The sequence below is a fragment of the Phaethon lepturus genome, unplaced genomic scaffold (genome assembly GCF_000687285.1).
Source record: "Phaethon lepturus isolate BGI_N335 unplaced genomic scaffold, ASM68728v1 scaffold9513, whole genome shotgun sequence".
Classification (NCBI taxonomy): domain Eukaryota; kingdom Metazoa; phylum Chordata; class Aves; order Phaethontiformes; family Phaethontidae; genus Phaethon; species Phaethon lepturus.
In genome coordinates, this window is record NW_010528364.1 from 39,787 (window position 1) to 53,882 (window position 14,096).

The window sequence follows — 14,096 nt, forward strand, 5'->3', positions numbered from 1 at the left end:
GTCTGCATGGGTGCTGCTGTGAGATCACAGTTGAAATGGGTCAAGTTAGGCCAGAAGTGCTGACTGAAAGTTTATACACAAATATAAGCCTTTATAGTCTAGATTGAAAAAGGAGACCAGAAGCAGAATGTGACTAACATATATGCAATATCAATATTCTCGCACTGTCTATACGTAACAGAAGCAAGAGAGACCTAGCGTTACAGTTATTGAATCTAAAATCTGGCTTGTTTCCTGGTAATTATTATTTGGACCATGAAGTGACCACCAAATATAGTCTCAGTGTCTTAGATCAGGCTTCTGTCATAGAAAATTTAACAGCAGAAAACTCTTCTGTTGTTGATTTAGCCAATATGAAAAATTCATATCCTGTCTAGTCTGGAGTAGTAACACCGGCAATAGCTGCTCCAAAGTTTTTAGGGAAAAAGAAGTCCCATGAATGGTAGTGTAAGTGCAAACTGTAGTGATCCACTCTGGAAAGAAATTACCACAGAGGCAAGAAATGTGAAGTTGAACAGAAGATAGTTTAGAAAAAGAAGATGAGTCTATGACTTGCCATTTTTTCCTGCTCATTTGTGTTAAGTTCAATTTAAAGATTAAAAATATTCATATAATAGTAGGGATGGTTTTTGTGAATGAACAATATTCAGTACTTCCTGCTTCTCTTTCGGAAAGGACTGTATATAAAACACCTAGCAATGCAAGACTCCGTATTTTTGAAGACAGTAATAAAACACTCCCTACTTTAATAAGGGCAACCTACCAAATTAAGAAAAAGGGGCATAAAACCAATTAAAGATGTGTAAATACCTTCACAAGTAAATTTGAGTAGTATTAAATCAATATGACACACCTCAAATCCTTTAGTTTCACCCCAACTTATTATGCACTCTGACTTAAACCAAACCAGAGTGTGTACTGAGGAAAATAACATTAAGGGCCACGTATTCTTATTGCAGAAAATAATACATCTTAGAGCAGAGACTCAGTATGAAAGAACACAAGAAACATACCGAGCCACAAGCACTGAAGAGCCAACAGAGGGAATGCTGCCTTTGTGCACTTAGCTGGATTTGTAGATGTTTGTGAGGAAGCACATTTTTCCCCAATTTAAGATGAAATATAAGTAGCTTAAAATGAGGCTGGTAATGACAGAAGGAAAGCACGATAGATATTTATCTCTGTGATGAAATGGAGCAAGCAAGGGATGGAAAGAACAATGTGCACTTGTAATCCCCTCGACTAGGATCCCCTCCAGACACAGCTGGGTTGGCTCCTTACCACATAAGGAGTGAGACTCACTACTGCAGATTCAGAAGAGAAACCTCCACTCAGTCCTCTCAGAACAGCATCAAAACTAGGAACGGACAGTAAGGGTCCTTATTGTACCTTTAGACTATTAACAAATAAGCACAGCACTTACTGGGAAGAAAATGAGAGAATAACTTAAGTTTCTGCAGTGAGTTAATGAACAGAAGAATTCTGTTTGCAACACGATGAAGGTGCCCAAGCCGAAAGTTGGCACGATGCAGAAAAGCTTCTAACAGTGTTGTTGCTATACATACTCTACACACACAAACTTTTTGAAATCAAAAGTGCCATCAATTTATCACATTCATTTAGTAATTTTCACATGGAATAACTTATTTAAAAAAAAAAAACCTACAGAGGAATAATCAAGTAGTAATCACCCTCATCTAGTACAAAGCACTATTGGTAGTCTTTAGTTTCTCACAGATCAGTAGCATATCTGAAATGCAGGTTTATCGACTTGTTCAAGTATTTCTTTGAAATGTCAAAAAGTAACTACTTATAAAGAGGCCCTCATACAATCTTCTTGTGTTCTCACTAGCTAAAGTCTGCTGCCACAGTCAGGCTAATTACTTGTCAAAGCCTCTTGATCATGTTAAATGTGGAAAAAACAAGAGAGACGTAAACCACAAGTTTTGAATTGATCCTACTGAAACTGCAAGGAACAATATATCAAAGGGATGTTAAAAAACAACCACTTTAAAAATGCAAATGGGTATGTTCTAAGAATACATTTAATTATTCATCATGCATACAGTTTGAAAATTATTAATAAAAATTTAAAAGCACTTCTGCCTGACTGTCTTTAACGAGAACTGTAAACTTGCTTAGATGCAGGGGAGCACCAATTAAAGTTTGATAGACTGATCAGTATTTTGGCACCCGTCGGCTGCAGGTATTCCCTTTAGCCCCATAATGTGGTTCCACTGGTTGGTAAGCTTGCAAGATCAAAGATGTCACAAGGGACTTAAAGGCCATTCTGGGAGATATGCCCCAATACCTTTTATCTTTCTCTCTTTTTTTTTTTTTAAATATAGATGACAATTTGCAGGTGCTTGATTCCACTTAGCTTTAAAATGAACTTCCAGAAATGTGAAGAATGAAACCATGAATGACATAACATGTCCAGATAGGAGCGCTCCAAGACAAGAGAGCAAAAAGTCCTGCCTAAATCCCACCGACAGCTACTGCTGATAAAGTGAAGCCTTCGGTCAGAAGCATTAAGTCTAAAGACCATCTACACACACAGAGGCAGGTGGGTTCCAGACTCTGTTTACAGCTCTGGAAACTACTCTAAATGAAAAAGAAAATAATGAGAACTAAATCATATCGAAACATGAATCTTTAAGATATGACTTCATGCAGGCACACACAAAAGTTTGCTTGGAACACAAAGTACGCAAGTTTTTCAAGTTCATACTCAGAAGACTACTTTCAGCTGAGTAATAAGACTCTCTTACCAAGCTTGTTTTTCTTTTTCTCCAAATGCAAGAGATGACAGCTGTGAGCCCAGCGTAAACAACTAGTATCAGAAAATATGGCATAAAATAGAACATCTCTTGTAAAGGGGACTGAACCAGAAGTAATTTGTGACTGGTCACTTCAGTTACGTTAAGTGCAACAGAGGTGCTCTTTATCTCCCCTTTATACAGGCACAGAAGAAAATAATGATCCGGTCTTACAAAATGTTGAAATACTTCAGTGAGGTTCAGCACAACCTGGTCATGCAGCTGAGGGTGTGCAGCTAACACAGGATCAGAAGCTGAGGCTGTCAAACACCTCATGAGACAGCTTTTATATAACGAGGCATCCCTTCACCGTCACATATCAGCTTGTCTGCAATCCCAAACAGCTGTTCAAAATTTTTGTTGGCAGATGTGCACATAACCAGTCCTGTCAGAAGTCTCACAGATTACAAATGCCTTTTTTCACCTTGCTAGTGTGGGATGGCTCTGGGACAACGTAATGCAGTCATAACTCTTTTTTAGGAACGGGGGCGGGGGGGGGAAGTAACTTAGCCCTCTTCTACAAGATTATCTCTTTCTTTCTAAATTCAGAAATTTCAGAATAAAATTCCAGAAACATTGGAAGTGTTCTTGAGCCCTACCCTCACTCCCTTCTGTATTTCATGTGCATTTTGCAGTCACTTATGGGCTAATGAAATGATGGGTTCTACCTGTTTTTCTGTCACGTAATTCCAGAACTTACCAGACCGTTAAGAGTTCAAATGTATATGTTCAAATAAGCAAAACAGCTGCAGATTAGCACTGTAAAAAACAAATGGGTTTTACCTTCCTTTGTGAGGTCTTCCTCTCTCCGGCACACCTGCAGATGTCCTCCGGTTCACAGTGGAGTAATCAGGATCCAGTTCATACCCTTCATCATCTACTCCAAGGCTGCGGTTATCATCTTCCAGTCCATAGGGCTCTGGCTGGAAGCGTTCTGGCTGGGAACGGTTTAAGTCAATGTTGCTACCCACTGGCACCTGAGGCTGGGCAACAGTACCATAGTTATCCCTTCTACTTGGCAAAGTGAAGCTACCATCATCTGGCCTGTAAGTGTTTCCTGGCACGTAGGCATAACGAGGACGGTAGTTGACACCACGAGACAAACTGCCGTAGTTATCTGATAGATCTCCATAACCATCATGACTGATATAAGGGCGATACTGGCCTTCGTGGTTTTCAGGGTAAGAATCGTTGTAGTTGTTGTAAGATCTGGTTAACGTTGATGATGCTTGTGGTGTGATGTACCGCTCCCCATTCTTCATGTACCTTCTGTCTATTGAATCTGTGTAGCTGCCCATGGGAGACGAGCCATCCATTGATGGCAGACCATCAGGCCCAAGTGGCACCTGCCGCACTGTTCTAGTGGTGACTGTTTTGACCATTTTGGTAACCTGTGAGGAAGCAGCAAATAAATATGTTAACTTTCTCCTTGCTGTACAATGTGATGAGATATACGGAAAAGTAGAACAGTAAAATGAGGAGAGAGCATCAAAAGCACATTACAGTGACAAGCCTGTAGAATGGAAGCACTGGTGTAGTCATGAGTTCACCTATTAGCTTTAGGATTTAATAGTGGGAAAACATTTCTATAAAAAAAGCTGAAAAGACATGTCAGAGCCAGAGTTAAGTGCACCCTGGGGCTCTTACTACCAAATGAAAAACACTGCAGCCATGTGACAGTGCATGAAAGCAGTGCAAACTCATTGCACCAGTTCAAATTTGCCCAAAATGTTTTCAGGAGGTATCTTTCCTAGAGCAGACTTTATGATGTTGAGGAGCCTGTCCTCCCACAATTAGCATAAACAGCACATCCCATTCTCTAGTTTGACAGAAATACAGTTGTATGCTCCTGCCTGATCCGGATCAAGGTTGTACCACTGTGTAACTTGATGGAGCTCAAATCTTGGCGGTAATATTTAGGAAACCATGATCTCAAACAAACGTTTTGGGCTTCAAGATTTTAGACAGCACAACTGCTTTCTCTTTAAGATATGCTTACATCTGGCCATGACTATACAAGCCCAACAAGTAGTCGTTATCATTCCATTAATTTGGTGACTAACAAATTTGCAATACCAAACACTATTCACTACCCAGCTTTTGCAACTGCAACTACCCTAAACATACTGGGCTAGGTAAGGTTGTTTAAAACATTAAAAAAAAAAAAAATGTGTACACAAATACATCTTTATCTTCTTCCTATGAATCACATTTCATTTCAGCAGGGATAGAATTAGACTATTGCACATAACTGACAAAAACTGGAATTGGTAAGTGTCCAGAGGGCACTTGTGTTCAGGGTTTCTTGCTAAAGGGTAAGAACAAAGACTCCTCAAGAGTTTCCAAGAATGTTCTGCCTTCATAGGAAAGATCTGGTAATCTACGTAATAGAGTGCTAGGCAAAAGCCACTGCTATTTACAAACTAGCAAAGGATCTTCTGTTTTGGTTGGTATCTGTGGTCCATCAGCTTCTGTACTGTCTTCCAGAGTGATCAACAAAAGCTCCTTTGGGGAGAACGCCAACTGCAGCAGAAGTCAATCTACCCTTGGTTACCCTAATCCTAATAAAGTTACTTTAACCTATACAAAGTTACCCTAACTCTAACATACTGACTTCCAGCCCTCTGTAAAAAACCAAAACCAAAACCACACCGAACACCAACCAAGCGACAACCTACAAAGATGAGAGGGATAATCAATCCACCAGAGTATTACACACAGGGAGGGGAGAAACACAAAACAAAATTTTTAAGAGATATTTTGGGTTTCTAAAGTATTAAATGACACTTTTCTTCATATAAACTGCCCAATGAAATGCATACATCAAGAGAAACAGTAACTACAACATGTATTCCTGGATTTCTTTGTGGCTCTGAAATCCAAATAGATATTTTGACCTATAACCTCCAATTTAAACATTTAGATTGGCACCAGATTAGCCAAGCTGCTGCTAAAACTAAATAATTAGAGTATATCTCTCGAAGCGGCTCCAGACATATCCTCTAGCCAGATGTTTTCACACAGAAACCCCAAATAGAAAAAACTCACCCAAACAGCCTTTCTTTTCCTAGAGACATCTGTGAGCAAATGATACTTCAGCCTAATGAAGTAATGAAATCCTGCAGGACTGAAAGCAGCGCAAATGGCTCTCCACCAGCAGCGTAACTAAACAGCATCACAATGCTGAGTAAGGCATAGCCAGGTACCAACAAGACCTTAGTACCTAATCTTGGCCACAGCTGAAAGAATCATCATCTTCAACCCAAAGGGATTTCCTTAGCCAGTAAACATCAGGAAAGATGCTAGTTTTCCAAGTTTCCATGTCTCCAAATCTTCTCTTGCCCCCTTTTTAAAAAGCACACATTTTATTTACTAAAAGAAAGGAAACTAGAAATTAAACATTTATTTCATGACATAGAATCCACTAGCAGTTTTTGCCTATTACCTGCACACAATACTTCTACCTTCTACTCAGTTATCAGCGTGACTACTGTCAGGGCATTTGTAAAACTAGACAGCATTCAGAGAAGAGAAAAAGAGCTGGCATAGCTTACAGTAGCTCTTTGTAAAGTGGATCTACAAAAGGCAATACAGCTCAGTATTCTCCTACTGAAGCCTGTAACAATAGTTTTATTCAAAGTAGTATGTTCATAAGTGATCTTCTAAGAGTAGAAGAAACATCATTTCTCAGGCTTGAAAAATGCGTGTTTTGCAAAGTAATGACAAAAATGGACACAAAGTGCTGGGCCTTTGCATTCTTGAATTTGGGAACCAGTAATAGGAACAAGAGGAAATAAGGTAGCGTTTCAGCAATTTGATGAGTCAGAAATGGATACTTTTGCCAAAGAAGGAACAAAGCAGCAGATTTCTAGACGCCAAGAGGAGCACTCGCAGAACCTCAGAGAGCCCTTTCTTTCAGCACTATTCAAGGGGAGACAGATATTTTAAAATGTAACTACAAATTTTGCTTTTTCAAGACATACGTTGCCATGCATGCACAGTTTGTCATGTGTCATTTTTCATAAAGTTGTCAACATCAGACAGTATAATACACCACATCTGGCTGCAGCAATAGCACAAAAGAAGGAACAATCTTTGACCTGCAGGATCCTTGGACAAAGGCGTTTTTGCAGAGGAGGCATCGCTGCTCTATTTCTTCAGACAGCATTCCTACTGCCAATTCTGGTCTCTTGCTCATTTTTGACTTTTTTTTTTTTTTTTTAAGAATCATTGTTATTGTCAAACAGGATGAAGTAACACAGAAATGTCATGGTAAGGACAACTGTCTACCAATATTCAGTACATGTACACAAAAAAGACAAAGCAGAATTTCAGAATACTTTGAAAATCAATTCCTAGACAATTTGTGACCTACCAGTTACACTTAATGAGTTTTACACCATGCTCTGGTACTCCACAGAGTGTTTACAGATTTTTTTTTTCCCCCCCATATAACCAAAACAGAATGCAGGAGATTAATTTACAGCTTTTCCCCAATTTGCCTTATTTTCCTGGCTTCAAGACTAGCATAGTCAAGTTTTCAATGGCTGTGGCTAGTCAAGAAGACATGCTTAGCATCAGCCAGCACATGTAAGAAAAAGTTTACAATGTTAGCACAGCTTCACCTCTATTATTTTCTGAATGCTGCCCCTATTAATGAGTGGAAAGAATCAGGACAATGAGAACCCCCTTGTCAGAGACATAAAAAGGAACATTCCACTTAGGCACTGAAGTACACATTTCTCATAGCGTAAAAGCATTCAATAATGCTCAAGGTGTTATGGTGGGGCAATCAAACCAAGTCTTTTTATGTTTTGAGAGAGAGGGAGTATTTGCACTCATGCCTCATTTGTCAGGGGTAGGCATTGAGATAGAAGATTTATCATGTCATAAACAGCCTTAGTTGCCTACAGGACAATAAAGGGAAGCTTTTTGGAAGCAATTAGCCAGCACACAGAGGAAGGTCCATTTATTAGGTTTCCAAGCAAAAAAACCCAACCCAAACCAAACATCTTTATTTCAGGAAATCCAGCTCAGGGGAATGTTTCATTTATATTTCTTAAAAGAACACAGGCAGTCTCGAGCAGCTGGCAGCACAGTAATCTTCTCTCTCAACATTTTTGTGGTTTCCTTAATACTGATGCATTAGCCAGAGAGAACGAAGCTGTTCCAAATGGGAGTCCCAGCAGACTGGCTTATCTGAGAGACACCTGATCCTCCAGATGCACCCAATCTTGAGCAAGATTTATTAGCATGAACTCCGCACTACAGATACACTCTAATGAAAAATCTAGAGATACAAGTTACTTTGAGAAAGTGTAATTTGACTTCCTCTGTTTACCTTCCATCTCTAAAGCTTGTTTAAAGAAGTTTTTCAGCCCAATTACAAATAAAAGGTCCTCAGTTATACCAATGCTACAATCTCAAAGCACCAGATGAAAGCTTCAGAATGCTCCCCTATAAATAGGTTTTCCAAGTATGCTTAAAATATATTTGCAATTCTTTATTCCCTGTAAACTACATTAAGGTTTCAAACACAGTAAAAATAGAAGAAGTTCCAATATACCAACTTATTCAGGCCTTCTACAACCAAAATCTGATGAGACTCCAAGTTAGTGCTTTCCCTGCTGCTCTCCCCACCTCAGAATATAAGTACTTTTCACGTTTACTAACCTCACTGTTGTTGTCCACCCAAGATAGCAATTATTTTGTTAAATATAGGTCCCATGACAATGTTTTCACTAATTCTGTTTCTGGAGACACACTTGCCAACAAAAGACAAAAGAAAGTATTCACACATTTGAAGCAGCTTCTATATTTTCCTGTCCCTCATTCTTCTATTTGTCTTGAAGAATGGGAGAACAAACATGAAAATACACGACAACTGGACTTAACTGGATGCACGTGCAGATGGTACAGGTAAACCCCTCAAAGTGCATAGCACTCAGACACAAGAAGAGGACAGACAGTACTGAGATTTCAGTGAAGTGGGCTATCATAGTCAAATGCAGTTATCTTAACCAGTACCTGTAATGTCACCTTCCATTTTGTTATAGAGGTTGGTTTTGTCCCACTCCCCCTCACCTCCCCTCCCGCTTTTTTTTAATAAATTAAGTACATTATAAAAGCTGACAGGTCTAAAAAAATTGTTGAAACTATGTCATAAAACAAAAAACAGACAGGAAGTAATGGACAAGTATAAAAGCATTCTGACATTTCTGAGAGCTTATTTTTGAACTATGCACTGTAAAAGTTAATAAGCCCAAGCAGGTTGAAGCTATTACCTTTCTATTAAATGCTGTATAAGAACTCACCCCGTAGGTTTTCAAAACAACAGCTCAAATTTCTCCCCTTCAATTTTAAGCTTGAAGTTTCACATTTTGAAAAGGCCCTCAACTTTGGCTGAAATCCGTTCCTGCTCTATTACCCAATGCCCTTGAATCTTCTGCAGTTTCAAAGAACTGCGTCTCGGGTACCAGGCACTGCCGTAACTGCAGAGTTTCAGTCACAAGCACTTTCCCATCGCTGGTGCTCGGAAGCCGTGGCAGCAGTTAATCACTGTTTGTAAGATCTGGTCTTGTTGAGTATTAGAAAACACAAGGCAAATAACTGGACTACAAATTAAACAACTTTGTATACAGATTGATTTCACAGTTTGTTATCATAAAGTATCATTTTCAATGAATAAAAGGGACCCAAACCTCTCCAATCTTTTAGAATTTCAAAGATAAAAATAAAAGGTGCCTGAATAAAGAAAAAGCAAACATTAACACAAGCACACACACATCTAATTTGCTTTACTGAGTTCTCTTGAGCCACTTGCAAAGAGGCTCCCTTTCACACATGGCAGCGTTGCAGCTGACAGGCAAGAAGTGGTAGTCTCTCCCCAAGGTGACTTTGACTGTTTTAGCATGATAGGTATTTGGCTTCCAGAGAGATTATAAAGTTGAAATGAAGTATTATCTGCTACATCTTTTGTGCAGTGAATGTTATGTAGGGACTTAGTATAGTACTAAGAGAATAACAGTTTGGGGAAAATTACTCCAAGATACCTCATTTTGAAAAGGCAGATGTTCTCTATTTAAAGTATGTCAAATATTAAATTCTATTATACCTTCTTCCTGCTTCACTGCTACAGGCATCTTCAAAAGATGTGGGGAAAAGCACCGCAAAACTGTCAGTGCTTCTAGACTAAGGTCGTTTACTTAATACACTATTGAAGAGAATAACTTCTATGAATTACAGTTTTGAAACAACGGGGGAAGGGGGAATAAAGGAACAGCAGCATACAGGAGCATTCACATTTACAGCTTTTGCGATGCTTCATCTCAAGAGGAGGAATTTCAGAGGCATCACTCTCCAGCAAGCTAAAGATTCATACAATTTTAGCAAAAATAAATGGCAAATTGCTTTTGAAGAATCTAAAAATGCATACTAAATGGAATCAGTTTGACTAATCCCCACATAAGCTATCCAGCAAAGAAAGCATACATTTGGAAAATATCTCTGGTCTCTTTGGCTCTTAAAAAAACATGACCTGTATTATTTACTCTGTCAGAGGAAGCATCTTGTGCTGCTACTTTTTTTGCAAGACAAATATGCTGGAGATTGTGACCGGCACCACCCAGTAGTGCCTTCTAGTTACAGAGATAATAAAAATAGCTTCTAAACCCTTTCTCAAAGAAGCTTAGAGCAAGCACAGCAATGTAAAGCATAAAAACATTTATTTGTATGTTGTGCTAACTACCTTGACTTACACCAAAGAAAAAAGCTGAGCATAAACCTAACCCCCCCAAACATTTAATGAAGACAGTGTGACTTCATTGTCACATTGAGATGTGACCATCTCAACTTTAAACATTACCCTTATTAAGTAACAGATTACATATTACTGAAAATAGATGTGAGGATTCCCACCATAGAAACTGCTGCTCTTTTACAAGGATAAGTACCACCTGTACAGTAAAAGCAAGACCTGAATCACTGGGGGTGGATGGGTTTTAATTGGTTTGGGGGTTTTTTATTTATTATTAAATTTATTAATTTATTAAATAATTTTTCCCCCCCATCTTTTCTTTCTTTTTTAAATCTGAGACACAGAACAGCACTTTCTGGGCTCAACACTGATTCTACTACTGCACACTGCATGCCCTGCAGACATGTGTTTGCATCTCTCATCCCAGAGAAATGCTTTCCTTCACCGCCCTCATCTAAGCAGCAAGGTCAGAATTTTGCCACTGCACAGAGGTACCAGGAAACTTAATTTTCTCTCTACGGCTCTCCCATACAATAGTATGACCTATGAAAGCACCACAATGATACCTATTAAAAGTGATAGTAAGTCAATGTCAATTAACTCCAGGACACTTAACTGATGCTATTAAACCCCAGTGACAACAGTTTTCATTTTCACATTCCCTACCAAAACAAAAAGCAAGTTGAAGACCAATGTGGCTAAAAAAAATAAAATCTGGCCTCAGATTCATATTTAGGAGCTGTTAAATCTATGCCGTCTTATCACAGCAAGGAAAAGTCAAAACAAAACCATTTCAGAGGCAACAACCACCTCAGCAAAGTCACAGCACCTCTTCTGACAACTATGGCTAAGCCAATTCCATCTGTGTTTTGACATTTCAGAATCATTTTTTTCAACAACTGGATTTTTTTTTTTCCAATTTTTTTTTTAAGAGTTGGTCTTTTTAGCAATGAAATACTAGGAAACACCGCCAGATAGCATCTAAGTTAAGTCAGCGGCATTATTTGAAACAACATAAATGCAGAGCAAGACAGCTATGCACCCTCCCCTCATTGTGTGCACACTTCAGTGCCTGGAATGAATTACAGTTAACGGAGAAAGCCTTGCTCTTAGAAATGGAACAGTAGCTCTAGGGTTGCTGGTTTTCCAATCCCCCTCACCCCCCACATGCAGATACAATGCCTGTTTTGGAGCTGCCACTGTCCTTTTCTGCGGGAAGATGGAAAAATAGCAGGTATATCACACACAGGAGAAAAATCACACCTTTTATGCTATGACAAACACGCAGCTTTATCAGTGGCATGACTATTTCGGACAAACTATTTCATTCCATGTGGTCCCATTATCTAGGAACCACTGCATGGCCTCTCCTCTATTTTTACAGTCGTAGCTATCATTTTATTCCCTTGCATAGCTGCACTTACAGTCTCCTAAAACTATGTACTACTATTAGTGCATATAAAAAGGTGTCCATCACCACTGTAATTTTATCACTTCCTTCCTCTAAATAACAGTTGTTCTTGCTGCCACTGGAAAGAAAACAGCATTTCTTTCCAATAAGTCACAGATTAAACCGGTTAGATTATTTGAAAAGCTAATTAAAATTTGTGGTTCTTTGGTTGTCTTGTTTTATTTTAAGACCTTCATCTCCTTCCAATAATGAGAAAATAGGACAGTTATATTTATCTTCTAACTAATCGCAACAACATTAAACCAGATACTCAGTTTACAGCAATCTATGCAGGCCCACTGACCTCAGGAAATCAATGTTCATTTAGTCCAACCTGAGGATCTGATGTCCTAAATAGATCTCTTAAGAGGACTGCAATTCTGGAACACCAGTAAAAATAAACATTTATGCAGTGACCTCTGTTCAACTACTTGTAACAGAGAGAGCAGTTGGACAGTCTCTTTTTTTTAATCAGTGCTGTTCAGGAGTTTTTAAAAAGGGAATTATCCTTAATATTTCCCAAGATCAAAACCTAACAAAGATGCCAGCTCAACTTCCAAGACTCAAATGTCAAGGTGCATTTGTGTTCCAGTGGCACCCGAATGTACATGACGCAACCATGAATATACAGCGCTTTCTCAGCAGAGACTGCAAAATTATCTTAGACAAGGGAACAAAAAAGACATCACGAAAAGTAGAACATATGCAACATCTATAATCCAGCAGAACCTGAGGTACAGGTCACTTGAGAACACACCCCGGTTTCCCCATGCATCAGGAATAAAATTCCATTCACAAGCTTGTTGCAGAATTTAAATGCTATGGTGTTACTTAAACAGAATGTTTCTTGTTCTAAAGAACAAACACATGACCATACATTGTTGTGACAGATCGTAACTAATTTGAAGACATATTTCCAAGCACATTTTCCTCAGCTGCAAAAGTAATCTACTCCAAGCCCTACCAACTCATCTAATTCTCATATCACTGTACGTGTTTGCAGGGCAATGCTATGAGCTGTATGAGTAAAATGGAGTGAACCTTAAAAGAATAAAGAGTCTGGGAAAAGGTTCCAGTGTTTTTGTTTGGTTAACCTGGATAATTTCTACTGTTCAGTTCACAGCTCCATAAACAGCTGTAGCAGCACAGCTGACGGGGCGCAAACCAGACATAGAGGCAAAACTGAAAAAGCCCTGAACTCAGCTTTTCTGGCAAACAGAATGTTCAAAATCACTGGGGATCATAATAGCATGATTGTCCTCACTCATGCTACTCCCTGCTATTTTAATGTGGTCATTAGGTGGTATTTTGCCATTTTCCCCATTGGTTATTAACCTCTCACCTTGGTTTCAGTTCTCCTTGTGGTTCCATCTTCAGAAGTGACAACAGACACATGGGAAGTGGGAGTGCCTGGGTCTTCCTCCACAGTAACTGTCTCTTCCACCATTTCTTGAGGCTCTTGCATCATTGCTATTGATGTTTGGTTACTGGGGCTTTGTTCCTAAAGAAGCAGGTAAAAAAAAAAAGAACAAAACCAAACTTTTAACTTCTGCCATCATGGTATAACTATTCTATTGATTTCAACTTTCTCAATTTGAAAAACAGTTTACCCAACAACTTGCAAGTAGAGATTCAGAGAAAGAAGTATTTACTGTCTCAAAAAAGCATGCTGCAACTATGCTGGTACGGCTGGGCTCAGCTCAGTAAGTGGAAATCATGTGAAGCATCTATCAAGGATTTCATATTTATAGGCAACCTACTACAGACTGGCAGACTACCTCCTTATATTTAACCGTGTTTTAAGCTTTCTCTTCAATGCCTAGCATAGGAGGAGTGGAATTTTTGTCTGTAAAAACATTAATTCTCTTCCACAGTTGAACAGGGCCATTGGCTTTCAGAGCAGTTAAGCTCACACACCATTGAAAGTTTATTTCCATTTGATAAAATACACTCAGTTGCAGCCTACAAAAGGCTATAATACATCCAGATCTTCTATTAAACTGACACCTTTCTCAAACTGTCCAAAACAGTGATAATTTAAAAAAATGGATAGCTAGAGATTAATAGCTGA

At 38.9% G+C, this 14,096-nt stretch overlaps 1 protein-coding gene across 1 annotated transcript in view; it reads right to left on the minus strand.

Annotated features, from left to right (window-relative positions):
• Positions 1-13,532, minus strand: part of ARVCF (armadillo repeat gene deleted in velocardiofacial syndrome) — a gene marked incomplete at its 3' end in the record, with an annotated part of 51,417 nt that extends 37,885 nt beyond the window's left edge. The window contains exons 1-2 of the mRNA XM_010283654.1: positions 13,368-13,532; positions 3,603-4,210 (exon numbers count right to left, since the gene is read on the minus strand). Of these exons, the coding sequence (XP_010281956.1) occupies positions 3,603-4,210; positions 13,368-13,493 (734 nt within the window). The remainder of the gene's footprint in view (positions 1-3,602; positions 4,211-13,367) is intronic.
• Positions 13,533-14,096: the final 564 nt, after the last annotated feature.